The 21,652-nt window shown below is 35.4% G+C and overlaps 2 protein-coding genes and 1 long non-coding RNA gene across 3 annotated transcripts; 1 reads left to right on the forward strand and 2 right to left on the reverse strand.

The window, feature by feature from the left end:
- Positions 1-390: 390 nt before the first annotated feature.
- Positions 391-8,621, reverse strand: LOC113504412 (allantoinase-like). Its single transcript, XM_026886673.1, has 11 exons — positions 8,444-8,621; positions 8,167-8,363; positions 5,824-5,975; positions 5,399-5,513; positions 4,586-4,732; positions 2,578-2,638; positions 2,316-2,409; positions 1,664-1,877; positions 1,295-1,424; positions 831-1,036; positions 391-591 (listed from the first exon to the last, which is right to left on the reverse strand). The coding sequence occupies exons 1-11, from the start codon at positions 8,487-8,489 to the stop codon at positions 460-462; spliced, it is 1,494 nt and encodes a 497-aa protein (XP_026742474.1). The 5' UTR covers positions 8,490-8,621; the 3' UTR covers positions 391-459.
- Positions 8,622-10,911: 2,290 nt separating this feature from the next.
- On the reverse strand, positions 10,912-19,164 carry LOC113504579 (allantoinase-like). Its single transcript, XM_026886949.1, has 10 exons — positions 18,373-19,164; positions 17,883-18,034; positions 16,140-16,254; positions 15,049-15,195; positions 14,869-14,926; positions 14,517-14,610; positions 13,949-14,162; positions 13,560-13,689; positions 13,255-13,460; positions 10,912-11,120 (listed from the first exon to the last, which is right to left on the reverse strand). The coding sequence occupies exons 1-10, from the start codon at positions 18,586-18,588 to the stop codon at positions 10,995-10,997; spliced, it is 1,458 nt and encodes a 485-aa protein (XP_026742750.1). The 5' UTR covers positions 18,589-19,164; the 3' UTR covers positions 10,912-10,994.
- Positions 12,070-12,529, forward strand: LOC113504580. The gene is made up of 2 exons (XR_003401575.1): positions 12,070-12,319; positions 12,417-12,529. It is a non-coding gene; the product is annotated as an uncharacterized LOC113504580 (long non-coding RNA).
- Positions 19,165-21,652: the final 2,488 nt, after the last annotated feature.

The following is a 21,652-nucleotide window of genomic DNA, read 5'->3' on the forward strand; positions in this document are numbered from 1 at the left end:
ATAAAACTAGCATGAACCACAGAATAGTTACAGGTTTTATAAGAATCAATTTTTTGTAAGTGCACAAATGATATTGAATGACCGTGTTAAAGACTGAAAAATTAAGACTTAAATTTTCAGTCTTAGTATACATATACGATTTTTTATGGCGGGTCTTGGTTTAGGATTTAGTGTATAATTGTAGATTTACTATTTATGACACGCCGAATCATAACTTGAGATTTGTCAAGTTACCAAACACCAATTTATAAATTACATAGTAAGGTGTTGGACGGAGAATGTATGTATTTTTTGCAATTGGTATTTTTTGGGGACCGGGACCAGTCTTTGGGGGAAAATTTGGATATCTTAATTTAAAACTATATATCAAAGGTAAATAATTTTACACGATTGAGAATTATCTTAAGTCTTTATTTTATACTTCCTTAAGTTAATGGATAGCACTGAATAAATATTTTGTTAATAATCATAATTTAACAAAAGTTGTCCCTTAGGTTCTCCAATAAGCTCGCCACCTGAGTATACCAATTGACCTCTTACGTATGTCTGCATAACTCTTCCCGACAAAACACTGTTCATGTAAGGACTTATCTGGAACAAAAAATTAAAACTCTCTTGAATTGACAATTACGAGTATCTATGGCTATAGCTTTTAATAAAAACAACAAACAACAGAAAACTACACATGTTACATTTAATGGTAGCCATTAAATATATTTGATCGTTTATAATTCTTACTGTATGTAGGTACGCACAACTATTTTTTTCAAAGATCTACTTGATAATTGGATTGCCATGACTAGACAGATAATCGAATAAATAATAGGTACCTTGTTTTTGTATCGAATGACTTCGGGCGAGACAATGAAGGACGCATTCGGATCGAAGAAAATAATATCTGCGTCAAGACCGGATCGCAGCGATCCTTTCCTGTCCTGCAGACCACAGAGTCGAGCAGGTCCAGCAGATAAATAGTGGCTCAGGGTGTTAAGACTATGACCTCGAGCTTTAGCTTGCGTCCAAAACAACGACAAATCTGCGAATAAAGATAAGAGATGACTTTATTTCGTTTACACCGGACAGAGCCAGGCAAAGCATTCCTGACCAATCCCGTGGCTCTGGCTCGTTTAGCTTTAGCCGTTGAAAGTCCGACATACCCCCTCAGTTGATGTCATTAGCGTTAAAGTAATATATTCACAAAGGCATGTCAATTATGGTGGTGACTAGATTTTGAAGCTTCAACTCACATTACCTAAGATCTCATTTTCATCTTAAAATTAACCTAAATACTTACCAAATTGTACAGATGAAATGCCACCCCAAGACTTAAGGAAGTTTGCACCTTTAAGATCAGCAACACTAGGTGAGTGGTCAGATGCAACTAAATCCAACCTATGGTCCCTAATGTACTCCCATAACTTTTGCTGCAAATTAGAAAAATATCAATTATTTTAGGAAATGTTTTCAAATTGAATTTAACCAAATGGGGATAGGATGTTGCCGGATAAAAAAGATGAGAAGAATAGTCTAATCCTTCCTAAACGAAGTTAACTTAATAAAGTAAGAATGCCACCAACCCATGAACCAGATCTGAACTATTGTGAATTATAATGAGAAGAAATAAGTACATAGAGTGCGTAACAAAAGTGTTTGTGGTAGTTACTTTATTCGTATTGTTCCTAATTGGTGGAGCGCACTTGAACTCGGTGTGTCCTGGCGGGATCTGATCAGAACTGAGGGTGAGGTAGTGGTTACAAGTTTCCGCAGTGACTCCGCCGCGCCATCCTATGTACCCCGACTTTATCCTCTCTTCCCGAGCCGCCTCCAGAACAGGCACCACGCCCGCAGATGATACGTGCACAACGTGGACGTGAACACTAAAACAAATAACAGTATTTTTATTAAACTACCAATATTTTTGATAATGTTGTAAAAAGCAAGTTTCGCGAAATACGGCCTTCAAGATACAGTTTAGTATTCCTAAACCTAGACAACTTAACCGCTACGGTCTATGTGACTTTATCGCCATACATCTATCCTTTGATTGCTTTTTCTTTGTGGTTATGAGCTGTTGACCTTTCTACTCAGTATATATACGAAGTATTTATTTTAACCTGGTATTATGAATAAGTAAGTAAACAGTAAGTCAGAAAAACCTGCTTTTTATATTTATTTAAAATATTTTAAGTAATCGTTAAAGACCATCTCTCTTGTGATGTCATCGTCCATCAGAAATTGAATTTGGTTTTTACTTACTAGGAAACAGAGAAACTTGTGACGATTGTTGAATACACAGAAGTACCCAGACAACTTACTCAGTCTTATATAAATTAGATGCTATAAAAGATGCTGCCTCAATCTCCATGATGTCAGGTCGAGATGCCAGATAAGTCTCGTACAACTCTGGATCTAAAAAAGTATGTAAAACATTAAGAAAAGTTGTCGTTTATGACCTGAATTGTGAGTGTCTAATCTAAACCGTATTAAATTCATGCAAAAAAATATCTGGAAATGCTCATAACAACTTATATTGTAATTTTACTTAATTTTAACATTTTACACTAGTTTTAAACATACTTGGGCATCCAGGACCGTCGCATTCAGGGGTCTCTTCGCCAATTTGCATCTCAGCATGAAACTGAAAACGAAAGCAATTCCGTATTAATTAATACGAAGATTGAATTGAATTTGACCGTATTCTAAAAGAGTCCTTCGTATTAGAATGCCTTAACACAGGAACTTCATTTAGGTACCACACAGGTAAGATAGAGTTATCGTACAATTAGCTATGCTGTATTTGAATGCAAAAAAATATTGGGCCTAATCCCAAAATTTGTTGCACATTAATCCCATTACTAAAGTAAAAATATAATCAATCAATCAATCAATCAATCAATAACTTTATTGCATTCCATAATGTGTACAAAGCTGGTAGGTAAAATTAAAAGAAACAATTATGGACCCTGTCGGGCACAGCAAAATTAGTTTTTTAGAGGAGAGGATGAAGAGCGCTTTTTAACATTTTAATATTAAAATCAAGGAAGAGAATCTTACTTTTACATATTTAATGTAGATTTATTTTATTTTAATTATTTATTACTTTTTTACTATTATTATTTATTACATATTTATATATTATTAGTTTATACTATATACATTCTATATTATATATAAATCTTTATTCATTGTTTTATATACTATATATAATTATACATTAAAGATATGGCACGGTAAGTGAGGTAAATATATTAATGTATTAAGTATTAAGTATTGCTTGTTTGTAGTTAGAATTTTATTTGAAGTATTCGTCGATTGTGTAGTAGCTTCTATCTAAGAGAAATCGCTTCAGTTTATTGCTAAATATATTGTTTGATTCTGTATTTTTTATGTATTCTGGTAAATTATTGTAGATTTTAATGGACGTAACAAACGCACTAGAGGAGTGCATCTTTAATCGTGAAGTTGGTAGATTGAGTCGATTTCTATGTCGAAGTTTATATTTTGTTTGAATGTCTTCTCTTTTATTGTAGAATTGAGGGTATCTTCTTACAAAATTACAAATTTCAAATATATAGAGACAGGGCAGAGTTAAGATGTTTAGTTCTTTGAAGTGTGGTTTACATGAGTCGGTGTCTTCGATGTTAGTAAGTATTCTTATAAGTTTTTTCTGTATTGTAAAGAGTAAAGGTGCGTCTGTACTGTTACCCCACAATATTATTCCATATTTAAGCCAAGCGAACGCGTACGCATAGTATGTTACCATTGCTGTTTTGAGGTCTGTAGTTTTCTTTATTTCTCTGAGAGCATATGCAAATTTAGATAACTTACTTTTTAATTTCTGTATGTGAGGTTTCCAGTCAATATGCGTATCTATATCTAGGCCTAAAAGGGTGAATTTATTTACTATTTCTAATTTCGATCCTTTGTATTCAAAATTAATATTTATGGGGTTTTTTTGTCGCGGGTGAAAAGCAATTATTTTTGTTTTATTAAAGTTAATTTCGAGGTTGTGTTCGTTCATCCAAAATGTTGTGGTGTCAAGTAAAGATGTTAGTGTTTGGTTTAAATTATGGTTATTACTACATGATGTTAGAATAGAGACGTCATCGGCAAATAATACGCTCTTTTCGTTTATGTGATTAGGGAGATCATTAATGTAGACTAAGAACAGTAGGCATCCTATGACACTTCCCTGCGGTATGGAGGCGTTTACGGGTATGTTTTGTGATCTGATTTGTTCAATATGTTGAGTTTGTGTATTGTAGTGTTCTATTTCAACGACTTGTTCTCTGTTTTTTAAATATGATGTAAACCAGTCATGACTTTTCCCGCGGATACCTATGTTGTAGAGTTTATTTAATAAAATATCAAATTGTACTTTATCATAAGCTTTGGTCATGTCTAGTAGTAGTCCAATAGCATAATTTTTATTATCAATAATTTTTAGTGCTTCTTGGATATACTTGTAGACAGCCAAAACAGTGGATCGGTTCTTGCGAAATCCATTTTGGCTGTCATTGAATACACTATATTTTTCGCAAAATGCATAAACGCGGTTACACGTGTTGTTGTGTTTTTAACTTACAGCTAGAACCGTTCCAGTGCCGTTTAGATAAACAAAGGCTTTCTCCAAATCTGCTGGAGTAACGTAAGGAAACTCAGACACACCGCTGTTTATCAAAAAGCATTTAAAGCCGACCACCCCAGCCTCCACCATAGCTTGTAGTTCTTCCTAAAAAGAAAAAGAAAATTTGAAAATTAATGGAAGTAACTTTGTGTTAGCTAATCAGGGTTGATACGATCGATTGCTTTGCAAATTTTTTTTGTTGCCTTTTTATTTTCAAGATTCTATGTTAATTTTGAACTTTCAGCCGGGTCTACTTTCAGTGATAAGTGCATTTTCTTTCCCTTATGTCCCCTTATAGTAAATCACAAGTTACTTAGTCCACGAGCAGGATTTATTACAATACTTACCTAGTTCATGAATTTACAGAAAATAATTAAAAAACACTGGGTCACGGCCACTCGTGCGCCGGTAACGGGGCTAAATAAATTCAGACAAGTGGTGTGAATATCATTAGAGGTGATTAATTGCGAGATAAAATTGATACTAGATTTGACACTTTTAAAGAGTTCGATGGAAATTCAGATATTTTTAAGCACTAAGTCGTCGACGTCTACGAAAAATCTGAACTTAATCAGTAACAAACCTTTCTTTAAACTGACATCAAAGAAAATTATGTTTTCCAACATCTAACTGATCGCAATTTCACCTTCGATAGAAGCTTGCATTTGTAATTAGTTGATCAATCCTAATAAAATAAGCTAGAGTAAACCGTTTATGGCATACGTTTATAATAATAGAAATATTTAAAAGTAATTAATAAAAGTCACTTACTTCATTTCCGGGTACGACTCCTCCCCAAAATCCAACATCAACGAAAACCTCCTCTTTTGCCATGTTAGCTTTAATCTTTAGATTTTCAAGACTTGTTGTAGGAGGTATTGAGTTTCTGTAACAATAGTAATTAAATACCTCCCAAATTAATGTTGTCAATTAAAACCTCTCGGTTATTTAAATGGGGATTTTTTTTAGAGCAACGCAGGCCATGCAAGAATCGTAATGCTTAGTAGTGGACCAAACCCTGCTTGGAAAAAAGGAACTTATTGGGAACGGTGGGTAAAGTAAAATCAGCCAGATGAAGGGGCCCGGGGTGTCTAGTCGGCGAACGACCGACATAACCCCCAGGTATTGACTCAGCGTGGGTTGATGTCATTAGCGTAACGCTTCACCCCCAAAAAATGGTAAAGTAACATATTTACAAAGGCATATCAATGATGGTGGTGATTCCTCCAGCCGCAGCAGCTTGCGTGGCTGTGACATAACCCTCCCAGGAGGATCTGCCGGGCTCGTTGACGTGCACATGCGAGTCCACCCCACCGGCCATGAGAGCCCAGTAACCGCCATCTATAATCTAAAAAAAAATAATCAGACGTTTTGCTGAATGGTCTAAGATTAAGTGTGACAAAAAAAAACCAATATAATCAAATGAAACATCGGAGAACAATTATTCCTTAAAGTTAGTTGCATGATGTAAGAATGCACTTAGCAACAAACGTCCATAGCCATAATCCACAGTCCATAACCGTTTTGCTATTAAAGTCAAATACAATAGCTGCGAAGTGCTGCTAATGGGGCTGACAGACCATTATTAATAGAAAATTGACTTTATTCGGTGACTTTTGTTGCCGATCACAATTATAATAACGAGAGGATCATAGCAGCTGATTCACACAAAACCTTCAAGTAAGTCATAGCATACGTGTGAAATGTGGCATGTTGCCTCAGTATCAACACATTAAATGTATGAACGATTACCATTTACCATGAACGCAGGTACATATTACACCAATGGTTATACAAAGGAACAGCTAGCATTAATCAAGACAAGAAGCAAACAAGGAAAGTATTAAATTTGAATTTATGGAAATGACAGTTCAAGGCGAGGGACTTAAAAAAACCAAATAATATCATTTCGAAATTAATATTACAATATTTATGACGTAATTTTTTTACAAATGTCATTTGGCTAAAATTGGCGGGTTTGGGGCCTAAAAGATAATATTGCTGCAGATCTGAAAGAGAAACATCGTTCTATTGAGCGAATATGCATTTGCATGCTGGTGCCTGATAGACCTTCAGCAGGCAATAACAGGTAGCTCTGATTCAAAACCATTTAAAAAAATAGCAAAATATTGTACCTCTTTAGAATTTAAATAGTAAGTACATACAATGTTGTGTTCAGTATCTATGTAAATATCTAAATCCTAATTCAAAACCTTATTCGTAACAATTAATAAATTCCGTATCTATCGGCATTGCATTAAGAGACTAATGATTAGATCGGGCATCGCGATGATGGTGTAAATAATATGAATTAGGTACTAGGAATAACTAGGTACTATATGAACCAAATTTGTAATGAATGGACAGCGCGATGCTGGGCAGTGTCTTGCGCTGCTTGTTCTTTTTATCGCGCTCGGGTACGGTGATAGACGGGTGGGCGTTGTTGGATAATGTTGGTAATAAACGATGATTTTGATGATAATTACTTCAAATCTTGAAGTGTTTCTCTGAATAGCTCATCCTGATGTCAGCTATGATCTATACTCTTCGCTGACTTACAAAATTTATATACAGAAGGTAACGCCCCTTAACTAATGTGTTATGTTATTCTTAACATGCAGTTGTAAGTTACAATAACAATGCAATTAAATCTTACTTTATCTCCAAGCAAATGGAATAACATTTTAAACGCATACAGTCTGTCTCAAACATAATACAAGAAAAAGGGATTGTTTTCTTTAGGTATCAATCTTTTTGTAACGTTACGACTTCACTGTTCAACATAGTTTCAAAAGTGAAACTCATTAATGTATCAACTACTTAGTAGGTATTTTTGTATATGAATGAGTAATTCGTTACAGCTAAGTACCTACTTAGATAACTACTGAAAAGCACGTGAACCGGTGTAAATATTCTTCATTTCTATTGACAAGAAATATTAGCGTCTATTAGATACAATACTGTCGTAACTATATAGGCACCTTATTTGTAGTTCACTAAAAAGTAGGTTTTTTATTTAACAGATAATATTTGCTACCTTGCAGATTAGCTCCAGTTAATTCGAAATTCGAGAGATCTATGGCTAATACCAACCTTGGAGATTCTACCTTACCTTGAGTTTTAAGGTAAATGATTACATTACAAGGAAGTTGGACTAGAACAATAATTATAAACGTAATTAGTATTGGTCACCAAGTCAATATTTAATTAGTTTTAAACGCGTTCATTGATTAAATAGTTTTGCTTCTCAGTCACTGCTAATGACGTAAAGAGCGATGGTAATATGCTGGATAAGCATCAAATTACGAATGAATACAATTACTATTCTACACTATATTATTATACTATATTTTTTACATTCACTCAGTTCTTTTTAAAGTATAGAATTTAGAAAATACGTAAGTGCTCAAAAAAAAGTACTAAGGACGTAGTAAATTCTAGTGCTTAACGAGGGGAAGGTTCACTGATAAGTTTCGAATCAATTTAACACAGTTGCACATCAAATTCTAAGTACTTTTCAGTCAAACTGGTTTATTTACCTTCCAGTTACTGCTCCTCTCGGAGCGCAGTAACAAATTCACTGCCTCCTTTTTGAGAACTGCTTCAATGACCCCATTCTCATCCACCAACACTCCACCAGGAAACTGCTCCGTTTCAGTTACAACAGTCTGACTTATAAACAACTTCTTTTCGAAGGGCTGCGGTGATATTCCAATTATATGACCGAAAACACCCGCTGAAACAAATATTTATTTATAAATTCCGCATTGAGAAAACTGCGATAATCTCTCGAAGTTTATGTTTGAACAATCTTACACAATAATAGTGAATGCAATAAAATACAATAAACTGGTGACGACATAATACTGGTCAGTACTGTGCCGCTGCTTTGAAAAAACTGAGTTAAGTAATTAAAATGAGAACAACTTGACTTCTATTCACTAGCATCAATGTCGAACTCTATTGTACAAGTAATAATCGCGAACTAGCAAAACCTAATTCGTTGTAATAGAAAAACGTTTGTCGACAAACACTTCACGGCTAAACAAGTTCTGTGGATATGAATAGTATTACCTGAATTGTTTAGGAAGCTACCTTATCACTAGACCCTATTATTTGAGATAGCGACAGTCTTGTCTGTATCTCTGATACAGTTTCAGTTGCCACATTGGAACTAAGACACCGGCCTAGATTGATTTCAATGGGAACTACATTTTTGCCGTGGTTTCGCTTGCGTACATAACGTCTGTTAACAAATAATTCGCTGTTTTTTAGTCCGTTCGATCTTTTTGGGGAAATACTTAAAATAAGGTTTTGTAAAAAAAGTGAATAAGCATTGTATACTCCGGGACGGTCAAACCGGAGACGGAGAGAAAAAATAATAATTTTGACTTTAGAAGGTTCTCCTACTTTATAGTTAAAAAGTGAGTGTTAAATTAATACTTACGTATTTTATCTTTGCTCACATCTTTCGATTAGGTGTAGCAAGACATACCAGCCATTTTATCCTGTGGGAGTTTGGGAATAATTATTTTCTCGACGGTTTCACTTACCTACTACTGTATTAAACTTGCTAAAAGACATTATTTTTTTAAATAAGATGAAAAACCAAACAAACTGGATCACACTTCTCATATCTTAGCATGGTGTTGTTTGTTACAGATTTATATTTTCATGTTGAAATGGGTCAAGTACCTATCTGATTCAAAGTCATATGATGGACACAAAAGTCGGACAAATGTTCAGCAGCGAAGAACTGATTTTATGTACTCATAACACAATATAGATGTAGATACCTACGTAAGCGGATTTAGGCTGCCTATATCTCTTCAGATTTTTACTGACCTTTCTGTTTTGCTTTTTGAAATAACAGGTTTAAATTAATTTGGATACCGGAATAATCGGTAAACTTAGCCTAATCCGAAGTTGCAATTGTTTTCCGCCTAGTATTAGAATTGGCCTTGGCATTCATAAACTCGATTGTTCGCATGCGTAACTTTCAGATGAATTAAAATGAAGTATTTTTATAATAGCACAATAGTAGTCAAATTGCTTATTGCAATCTTTAGTAACAGATAACATTAAACCATACTTCTTTCCATGCGACCTACTTTACTACTACTACGTCTACTGTCAATTTAAAGTTATATTATTGCAACTGAGAAAATATACTCTACAACCACCTCTGTACCTGAACCCTTGTTTTCCATAACTCAAATAGCCTAACTTCAACAGGCGATGCCCTGGTGGGTGATGTGTCAGGTCCCGTGTACCTAAGACAGGTAAAATAATAGGTATTGAATCTTTGTTAATCACACGCCTTGAAAAGGTGACCGTCAGTCACAAACGAATACACGAGATGGTTTTCAGGGTCGAACATGTAAAGAAATAGATTATCTACATTTTAACATATGAAACATTTTAGTCTGTTTAGTAACGGCTATTAGCAAGTAAGACAATCGGTCCTTTGTCAATGTAAAATATAAAAGGTAACAATATTAAGACAAAATCTTGAGTATAAGATGTTTAAGATACCGAGACATGAGTATGAAATATGTGCTCATTAAATTCAAGGTTATGCAATTTTGCCGCATCACTAATAATTTTTGCCATCGTTAAGAACGGTGGTTCAGACAGAAATGACACTAATGTACTGTCTATATAGGCTTGTCCAGTAAAGGAAAGGTACAACACAGTCCACAGTAAAAAACGTCATGAAGTTTCAACTTCTTAGACCCACGGTCCATAGTTGTCAGTGACTATGTCACAGAGGTAAAAGGTAGATAAAAGTACCTTTAAATGAAGGTTGCCAATAAACGTGTTCTGATGCCAGATAATGTTTAAGTTCAAGCCTGCATAAAAACATCCATTGCACGGACAGTGTGGTTGAGACCACCAGACCAAGCCCACTGTCCGCTACGTGTCACGGGGTTTGATCCCCGCGTAGCACAAGCGTTTGAACGATCCGCGAAAACTTTCTCTGATTGTCTTTGTGCATGTGAAGTCTTCTTGTAAACTGTTTTGATTTGTAAATCTTTTGGAAACAAAGGTACTATATTTTAGAAACAAGTAGAGAAATTTTGCGATCAAATGCTGGAACCTGACCTAGGACTACTGGCAATATGAGCCAGCTGACTGAGTCCTATCTGATGGTAAAACTTTTTCACTGCATAATTTGTATTTTAAATATGATTTAATTCGCAGCGCCTTCAGCACATTAAAATAACAAGGTCGAAGTAAGAATCTCGGATGGCTGAGAGAAGAGTTGAAATAAAGACAATACACTTCTTTCAAACCTTTTTATTAAAAGGTTTTCGTTTGGCATATTTTACTACGAAGTATATTACAATTATTCAAGTTCTTATTTTTAAATGTTTAACAATAATTTTCCTTTAGGGTCTTCAATAACTTCTCCGTCGTTATATATCAGTCGTCCGCGGAGATAAGTTTTCTTTACAACGCCTTTTAGCTCCTTGCCGATGTAAGGTGTTAACTAAAACAAAAAGAAGTGAGAAAAGATCAGCGAATTTTAAGTACAAGAAAATTATGGATAACAGATTAAATGGAAGGTCAAGTACTTCTACGGGGGAAAAAAAAACAAAAAAGGTTTATTAACCAGGCGACTATCTTATTCACTGATAGACAATGAGTCATTGCATTAAGTAGATATTGGCTCAAAGTCAAGTAAGGCTTGACAGCATGAAACGAAATAACTCCTATTATTCAAAACAATTTTATAAAGGTTATATATAATATAAGCTACGAGTTTATCTTAACACGAGAAGCATCAATCCCATAGAAAAAAATAGGGCTCGTATTTATCACGTATTTGTGGCCAGTACTAGCCTTGGAATAAACTTAATTCAGGAGTTATGTGTGAAGACAGATAGCAGCCGTTTCCAAGCGAGGATAAGATCAAGCCATAAACAATACTTATTGTAGTTTATGGCCAGAACGTACATTCAGTTAAGTCGTTGACAGGTAGAAATGGAATAATATTTAAACTGGAAATAAATAAGGAGCCTGTCTGCAGATATTTTAATCATCTCATCTACGCGATGCAAATCTGTCTGATTGCATGTTCTACCTACGAGCCTCAATTTTAAATATGAAGGAATATATATAAATATCTATATATATAAAAATGAAACCCGTTTCGCGTTGTCATGGCATCACGTGTGAACGGCTGAACCGATTTCGATAATTCTTTTTTTTAAATGTTTGTGGAAGTCCAAGGATGGTTCTTACGGAAAAAAATATTAAGAAAATCTCTCAGAAATATTGAAAAGTATACATTTAATTTTGCATATTTAAAAAAACGCGCGTTACGAATGTCATTTTTTTTTTTTACGAATGTCAACGTCATTCACAGCCATAGACTATATTAAAAGAGCATCGTTTGTTCGGAAACGTGGTTACTTAAATAAATTCTATTGCACTATTTTATAATTTTTTGAAAATAATACAAATAGTAAACCTATACAAATTTCGCATATCCTATTTAGTAATCTGTGGTAGTATCTGTTTCCCTAACTTGACATTGGCGTCATTGGCGAATGGCTGAACAGCCAAGCCAGTTAAAAAAAAAAAAACTGTGGTAATCTGTGGCATCACATCCATAACCGCTTTCTAAGTTTTTGATAAAGTTTGTTTTGTTATAAAGACTAAGAAGTTTTTTGTTTGTTAATTACGGTAAGTTGACAGCTTCATATCGATTTTTGGTAACTTTTGGTGACTACATAATATTACAATTTGGTTATACAGAAAATATATGAGAGCTTTTTATTAGGTTTTAACAATGCCACCAACCAGACGTACAAATTTAGGCCGCAGAACTCAAAATACGGCAAGTCAAAGAAATCTACGAGCAAATCAAACTGATGAGCAACGCGAAGCGCGAAATGAACTTCAACGGAATCGAAATCAACATAGAAATGTTGTGTTTAATCCCCACAGAGCTGCATTCAGTTATAATAGGATATGCGAAATTTGTATAGGTTTACTATTTGTATTATTTTCAAAAAAATATAAAATGTGAAAGTTGAAACTGAACGATTGACATTTATCAGGTTGAACCAGGCAAAACTCCGTTCCGAGGAATACATTCATCTTCGGGATGCCATTACTGCTGATGGAAATGCACAGAATGTTGGCAGAACAACTATTCTCTAAACACTATTATGAAAATATATATTTTGTTTTGTATTTATTAAAATTAGGTCCTTTTCAGATATGGCGAGACCAGGGAAATAGGGATTAATTTATATATGGAGGATATTATAGATTCCAGTTTAAATTGAATAGGTACTCATACCTAAGATAGGTCAACTATACAAAATAAAGTAGTGCATCAAAGCTACGCTAAGGCGGTACGAAGTTCGCCAGGTCAGCTAGTACGTTTATAAAAATGACTCTTGTTGCGTTATAAAGAGTTAGCATTGAAAATACAAAGAGTTTAGTTTCGCCAAATCTGTAAAATATCAATTGAATTTTAAATCGGTGAACTGAAAGACTTGTTTTCTTTTTCAGAAGGAAGTTCCTTAATCATTTAATTGCGATAAAATTCATTGATGTCATTTTAGCGCAATGAAAAAAAAGTTTTAGTATCACTTAGTTGCAAAATTTACCTTGTTCTTGTGTCTAATAATCTCCTTAGTTACTACAAAAGTATCGTCAGGATCGAAGAATATGAGGTCAGCGTCAAGGCCAGGCTTCAACGCGCCCTTACGGTTCTGGAGACCGCACAGCTGGGCTGGACCTGAACTCATATACTTTGTGATTGCTGTTAGGTCCAGGCCACGAGAACTCGCCCCCGTCCAAAATAGGGATAAACCTGGGAAGCAAAAAAAAATTGTACGTAGATACTGGGAAATATTGAGTTGGTTCGATCATGAAGTCATTTAATATAGCGAAATTTTGTCTTAGGACGTACCAAATTGCACGGATGATATTCCGCCCCAGGCTTCCAGATTATTTGAGCATTTGAGATCTGGAGTGCAGGGCGAGTGATCTGACACAACTAAGTCCAATTTGTCATCCAATAAATATTCCCATAACTTTTCCTGTTAACGTGATATGAATATTAGCAGATAATAGTTACACATTTCATAATTTGCCAATTGAATTAAACTGTATATAAATTAATGTTGCAAAGTAACTTAGTAGAATTAGATTATGGCAACTTAGTGAAACTTAGTAACTACAAAAAAAATGAGATTCCTTAAATAATATAACCCAACGGGAGTGCTAATTTGGAGGATAAACTAGATGCCAGATGAGTGAAAGCTACTAAAAAAATCCATAGTATTTTGTTGTAAGAACCTTGTTATCTTTATCTCTGATAGGTGGTGCACATTTATACTCGCTACGGCCTTTAGGTATCTGGTCGGCGCTGAGCGTCAGGTAGTGGTGGCAGGTCTCGGCGGTGACTCCGGCGCGCCACGCCTGGTGGCCCTGCGATATGCGCGACTCCCGAGCCTTCACTAAGAGTGGAACCACCTCTGACGAGGACACGTGGACCACATGCACTCGGACACTGAAAGGTATTGTGTTATGTGTTTAAATGCTCATGGTTTGCGTTCTAAAATTGGCTTAGCATTACGCAGCTGCTAGGAACTTTTGCTCAAATCTGCTCTAAAGGCACTAGTATACTAGTGGAAAATTTTGTGGGTGGCCAAAACTTTTTAACTTTGCCTAGTTGTGGAACATAGAGGGCTAGATACAAAAGTCACTTTTACGATAAGAAATAATACCATCCAAAAATGTCTCTGAAGCTTCTTTACCAGAAATATATTCGTTCGATATGATGTTTTTTTTCCAGAAGATTTGTTAAAAAATCGAATGGTGAAAGAGTTATTTGGTATATTTGATAATCTTGAACAACACTTACTCAGTTTTGTCAACAAAATCTTTAATAAGCGAAACGGCATTTAGTTCCATATTAGGCGGCCTTGATTCCAGGTAGGTCTCGTATTCTTCGGGGTCTAAATAAACAAAATAAACTTTACGAATCTTCCACAAGCAAGCTTAAACGGGTTCGATAATTCATTTTATGTCAAAATTGTTTTATTTTTCTGGGTCACTGGGATGTTTTGTATAAAATATTGTACAAAACAAAAATACATGTGGGGCAATAGACGTAAGATAATATTCCCTTTTTGTCATCTAGTGCTAAAAGAACGAAAACGCGGATGTTTCAAGCATTAGGTACCTACATGAAAGAAAAACTTTTTTTTGCTTACCTTTCTTTTTTATCTTTTTATTTGTTGGTTTACTATCATCATCAAGTTCCGCATGAAACTGAAAAAAATAATAGGTACTACTCATTGTCATAGCTAACATTTTTAACCCAGCTTTTTATGTTGAAGCACATGGCAAATAAACCATAAAATAGTATTAACGAAACAAATAATCAATATTACCGCTAAAACTGATCCTGTACCCTCTAACGCTGCAAAGGCTTTTTCTAAGTCTTCAGGTCCAACATTTGGGAATTCGTCGACTCCACTCGGGCACAGAAAACATTTAAAACCGACCACACCTGCTTTCACGAGGTCCTGAAGAGAATCCTGAAAAGAAGTACTTTTGATTTAGGTACATAATTATACATGTGGATTAAGAACTGATTAAGAACCATTTTTAGTTAATATTTTATATACATTCTTGCTGCATCATCCTAAAACACTTGATAATATTGGCACTGCCCCTTCTAATTTTATTATTTGTTCTGTAAAATGAGAGGCAGCATGCCATTTCACAGCTTCCTTCCTCGACAGCTAGAGCACAAGCTTAGGACGAGGTGATGAACAGAAGACACGGAAGGCTGCTATCTTTCAATGTGTTTTGCGTCGTTCAGAAAGTGGAACTTAGTATTAAATCTATTTTAAGTACAAGTTTTGATTTTGCTTCAAAGTTGAATATAGAGATCTATCATAATGTTGTTTTAAAAGTGAATAACCTAGCACTGGACGAGATATAATTTGCTCAGCAGGTATAATTTATCTTTAAGAACATTTTGCATACCTAATGATTTTTTTCCCTATACTTTTGGAAGTTTGTTATATGTTAGCCTTAATATTATGGTGCTACAGATCTTGTGCCATTTAAAACTTGTTTTTCGTCCCATTATGGTAAAATGATGTTCAATGAAAAACTAAATTATAGTTATGATATGGGGACAAATGCATTGACCCGTCGTAAAACTTTTGTGTTAAATGTCATGAATGTTATATGATATTTATCTTTTGTATTATTATGTTACAATTTTATCAATTATCATGTCCTTAAAACAGCGGTGGAAGTGAGATACCCCGCTACATAGTGTAGAGTGGTTAGTATCTCTTTCCCACACCTGACAATCTTACTTCAGAGGTATTATAGGTCCTCTTGTCGTTGAAAACCTAGGTTTAAGCCTGCAAAAGATTCAAACCCCAACTAGACTCTTCCAAATATCAGTTACTTGACACTTTTTATTAAAGCTATTTTTGAAAACTAGTTTTAGGTATAAACTCACATCATTCCCCACAATAACACCGCCCCAGAAACCAACATCGACGTAGACGTTGCCATCAGCAGAAGATGCTTTTGTCTTCAGATTCTCCAACGTCGTTGTCGGGGGAATTGAATTCCTAAAGAAGAGAAGGGTATCATTAACAAATCAAAATTTGCGAGAAATACCATGTTAATGTTTTTTTTTCCTGTTGAATCATCAAACAGTAGACATCAAATTTCGACAAACTTGGAACTTATTTTTTTGGGAAAATTAACAAGTTTATTTTAAACATCTGGGCATAAAAGGCATGGAAGAAACATTTTTAAGTCTGCCGTAGTTCTACGAAACAAAACAAACCTCAAAATAAGAGACCCTCTTCCATACAAACGAAATTTAGAATCACAACCAAACGAGAGACTGACATATTATAGGTAACTACCATAAAAGAATTACGATGATAACATCATTACAGTAGTCAGCTAATTAGTTGTACATTCTAGTTTACATTTCCAGTTCCGCTGGTAATTAGATGCTTATATTGACTTAGCTAATCAATATTTACAGACTGCAACGCTCAGTTGAAAAAACATCTGTATTTGTTCCCATGATATTCGTGGGTCATTGTACTATACAATAATCTTGTCAGATAGACATAAAAGACATATTGAGAATAGATTTGTATGCTGATAACCTATTTTGATTTATCAATATTTATTCTCACTGAGATTGCACTCATATACTCAGCACCACGTAGGTACTCAAGTATTATTCTTGTAGTTGTGCAAACGTGACAGCAATATATGGTGTAAGGCTGCATCTCTCTTATACACCAACAATAATATTACTTTAAGAGGTGGCGGTAAGCCCTCAGGATCGCCATATTTATTTCACATTCAGCCGGACAATGTCTAAAATGTATTACTGTGCTCTCGACGATTTACTTGGCGCGGCGTTAGATTCTGATAGCCCTCTCAAATATTATCATCATCATTCTTACAAAAGCGATTTCGATATAAAACGGAACTATTAATACCAAAATCAAGTCTTTCGGGTTGTTACGATTTGTAGCCTTAACCACCGAAAACGTTTTTCATGCACTTATGTTTCGGTCAAGGTTTTGGAGCAAGAACGCTTAACGCACAGTCCCTTTAAGCGGGAAAATCGATACCAACGCGGGAGGAGGAGCAGAGCTGCCATAATCAATATAATATTAACATGGGCGTATCCGCGGGCAATAATAGAGCTAGCAAGTATTTAGACTGACCATACTAAAACTGTGCTAATGTTTTATCGCGAATGAGCCTATTGTGTGCGAGTGAATTTAGGTTAGCAGAACATACGCAATGTGCAGGATTGTATTTTTTGGAATGAAATTCCATAACTACTACGTCTACGATATAAATTGAAAACTTCTTCAACAAGGAGTTTTAATTTTCGTAAATACGACACTTTTTATATGTGGCCTTCAAATTAGCAAAGTACCTAGTATTCATATCGGTTTCGTTTCGCATGAACTACTAATGACAGTAAACAATAAAGTTGATCTAAGACTGCTATCGAGGTCTTAGTTCACAATGCAACAAAAGTGGCATAAAAAGCAGTGAGACACTACTACTACTGCGAGTTTGATTGACAACGCCACAGCTCACCAGTGGCAAAACCTTAACGGAATCTTAAACCTTAATTTCTTAGAGGCAAAGTCGCTTTTCAACTCGTATTTACCACCAATTTGACGGTACCATATACGAGTCCTGTGATAATTACAGTGGCATATCCACGATGGTGGTGATCCCGCCGGCTGCAGCGGCGCTGGTGGCGGTACGGAAACCCTCCCAGGCTGTGCGGCCAGGCTCGTTCACATGCACATGCGAGTCCACTACCCCAGCCAGTAGTGCCAACTCCCCACCATCAACTACCTGAAAATATTAGCAGGTTGTTCTTATTGTAGGTTTTAACTCGAGTTCCGATGAGTTAACTACAATAAACATCTAATTATCTTATTGCAATATTCATTCAGACCTACATAGATCTAACCATGACCTCTCGTAAATTATTGTGTTATGAATTAATTATGATCAGTTATGAGCAAGCATTTTAAAAGAAGTTTTATTCATTTGAGTTACTTAATTGATACTTTTTTGACTAACTTTTTAGAAGCGTATGGTTTTAACAAAATATGACATAATTGACAGACATAATTAAAAAGTAACCTGTTTGGTTGCACACTCATTAAAATCAGTAAAGTTGTAATTACCTTGATTTTTCCATCGCTTTCAGCTATAATTTTATCGGCTTGTTCCCTAGTGACAAGTTGTTCAATGGTGCCGCGTTCGTTGACCAGCACACCACCGTCGGTCACACCGTTATCAGTGACGAGGCGTCTACTTAAAAACAAGTGACGGTCTGACAAGGCCATCGCAACAACCAAGTTAGCGTCTAACACCACCGATGTATAGCAAACAACTAACATTTACTCATCTCAAACGCGCCAATAGCACATTACGTTATCGTGAAAACTGTGACCATTGTAAACAAACAAACGGACGATAGGGTTAAAGATGAATGATAAATGTGATAAAAAATACCTCCTTGTGACTCGTACCGTAAACGTCAAAGTTTAAGAGTGTGTGATGGTAACTGTTAAAATGTGAAGTTTTGGTTTTCACGTTTACCTGGTAAAAGGAGGTGATGAATGTCTGTATCAAGTAAAAAAAAATACGTTGATACGCTCATGAACGTATATTTAATGGATAAGAACTCACAAGTATAATGCGATTTATCTGAACGTTTGTTTTGTGGTAAAACTTTTGCAAATAAATTATGCCTAATTAACATTGTGTCCAGAAAATAAAGAAATTATCTATAATTTTCTTATTTTAAACATGACATTGTGAATCCCTTACCCTATAAAATTACTCATATAGACTATTTCTGATTAGGAAACCAGACAGGGAAGAACTTCGAGAGCATTCTTTTTTTTTGTATTCGTCCAAATAATACTTTTGCCTAGCAGAAGATTGCCATGAATGATGCATCCTTCAGAATACCAACTGGTCTGTATAACTCCTATAATAATATAAATCAATAAAAATATTTTTTTTTTTACTAGCTTGTAGAATATTTTATCCATAAAAAAAAAAACATTTTTCATAAGAGTTATTATGCATCTCTATAAACCAATTACAACAAATGATCGATTGCATTCACAACAACATTGAAGTTTCATAAGCACCTGTAAGTGTATTAATTAAAAAAGAATAAAATACATTTTGAACTTGAACTTGAATCCTTGCGACATTAAGATCAAAACATTGCCCCAATGAAAAAAAGAAACTACAACGTTGAGCATTGCCACGGTCAAGTTTAATGACACTTTTATTTAAGGTACTTACAGTGTTTACTTTTTTACATTGCTTTTGTAATGTAGAGTATCTACAAGTATTTCATCTAAAGCCGCCGAGTTTTATATCAAGACCTTTTTTCCCAAGCAATAGAATAGCTTTGAATAGTCATAGAGCTCAAAGAATAAGATTAGTCTTCGACCACAATGGCTCGTTTAGTATTATAATTAATTTCTTTTAAACTGTGAACCCATACTGAGCGTGGGCGCTGCGCATCTTACGCCGAATGTTGACGAATCATACAGCAAATGCCAACGGCCCGCCTTGAACTTTGCCTTGAAGTCGAGCAAGGAGCACGCAGCACGCGGGGTGCTGCAGGCCATCGCCCGCCTCCAACAACCCCCCCTCGCGGCGACGTACAATGCTAGTGCTCGGGCACCCTGCAAACTGTAAACATATACCGGTTCCGGCCGTCGTTCTCCCAAAGGGCAGGATGATCCAGATTCCGAAGGTTCTATTAATACAATTTAAACACAGGTACACTATAATAAAATACCTTCCTAAAGTCACCGTTTCCCGTACACACTCTTGCCTAAGCAAATAAAATTTAGCAAACAAGACTTCCGAAGATGCTGGGTCACACGTTCAGGTCACCTTTGAACATTGAAAAACAAGGGCATTGCCAATTTCAGGGTCCACTTAGTTCGAATGAGTACAGTTAGGTGGTGTACCGATGGCCACAGTGTCGCCGCGTCGTCGTGGCGGTAAATAATGCGAGCGACATTGGCGGCACGAAAGGAAGAAACGCTTCGTGCATAGTAAGGAGCTCGATGCGCCGACGAAGCAAGACACCACGTACGCAAGCCTGCGTGCCCGGTGATCAGCACTCCGCAGCACAACCGACTGAGCTTCGCGACAAGCGCTCTTCCCTGCAGTTAATAGGCAGTGTAGATTATTCTACCACTTGCAACGAATGTTGTTCAACTATACCTAATTAAGTCATCCATCATAATGCACGGATAAATAAAGCAAGAGGTCTGTAAGCCTCGCAATGGTCAGCAATCTATAGTACATCAAGACTGAGACATTAATATGTGCGGGACCTATGAATAATATTATAAGTGAAAAAGAAAAGTTATTTTATGTGTCATTGAGTGAATTGAATTTGTGGCCAGCATATTTTACGTCGAAATAAATTTAAAGGTAATTTCCTTATTTATTACATGCAGGTTTATGATAGTATATTTTATTGTATAGAGGATATTTTCTTAGTGGTATAGTTCAAATTGTATCCCTGTGGGAATAGGAATATTCGCAAATGTAGACTATTCCACAGATCAGACCCAACATTGCAATTTTGGGTAGGATTCTTCAATACTTGATACAATTCTTAATAAAAACTAGCTGTTGCCCGCGACTTCGTCCGCGTGGTTAGAAGATATAAGTTAAGATTTATATCTACCCTGTTTTTTTCCACATTTTCCATTAAATGTTCTATTCAACACAAAAATATTTTTTCAATTTGAACCAGTAGTTCCTGAGATTAGCGCGTTCAAACAAACAAACTCTTCAGCTTTATATATTAGTATAGAAGTATAGATTAGGACTAGGTGTGCATCATTTTGTAGATAAACAGATAAAATACTTCGCCAGTTAATACCTACTCGTAGTCGTAGTGAATAATATGCGGCATTTTACAAATACTTTTTTGGGACTGAGATATCGTTCTCCTGTCAATGCTTATTATGTAGCCCTAAACCTAGTCAAACAAATGAAGAAACAAACCATCGCCAAATATTAAAAAAATAAAGTGTATCGACCTCTACATTTTTATAACTATACTTTTTGGTAAATGGAATGATATAGATATTAGAACCATAACGTTGCATTTTTATTAAAACTGCAATCAGGTCTTCAGGGCACCAATTCCTCTATCTTCGGGGACAACGACGACGGTGGAATTCCAATTATTGTTGGCAAAATGTTAAGGCGGATACGAATTTACAAATATGTTCAAATTTAATCCAATTTCCATTCATTCATCGGCAATTGGGTCGTTGGAGTGGGCAGCCAGTCGAAAATCGGCCAAGTACTTGTTCATGATCAATCATGACAATTATGAACGACAGGAATGGGAATGCATATTGTTTTACTGTCAATCTTGGCGATTGTGAAAGTGTGACGTAATAAATT

The sequence above is a fragment of the Trichoplusia ni genome, chromosome 22 (assembly GCF_003590095.1).
Source record: "Trichoplusia ni isolate ovarian cell line Hi5 chromosome 22, tn1, whole genome shotgun sequence".
Lineage (NCBI taxonomy): Eukaryota > Metazoa > Arthropoda > Insecta > Lepidoptera > Noctuidae > Trichoplusia > Trichoplusia ni.

Excerpts from the sequence above, each read along its gene's own strand:
- LOC113504412 (XM_026886673.1), bottom strand. The coding sequence starts at position 8,489 with ATGTCGTCACCAGTTTATTGTATTTTATTGCATTCACTATTATTGT. Across the intron at positions 5,976-8,166 it reads AGAGGAGCAGTAACTGGAAG|ATTATAGATGGCGGTTACTG; the intron begins GTAAATAAACCA and ends ATTTTTTTTTAG. Across the intron at positions 2,639-4,585 it reads GCACTGGAACGGTTCTAGCT|TTTCATGCTGAGATGCAAAT; the intron begins GTAAGTTAAAAA and ends TTTCGTTTTCAG.
- LOC113504579 (XM_026886949.1), bottom strand. The coding sequence starts at position 18,588 with ATGTTAGTTGTTTGCTATACATCGGTGGTGTTAGACGCTAACTTGGTT. Across the intron at positions 13,690-13,948 it reads TCAGAGATAAAGATAACAAG|GAAAAGTTATGGGAATATTT; the intron begins GTTCTTACAACA and ends TCACGTTAACAG. Across the intron at positions 13,461-13,559 it reads AATATCATCCGTGCAATTTG|GTTTATCCCTATTTTGGACG; the intron begins GTACGTCCTAAG and ends TTTGCTTCCCAG.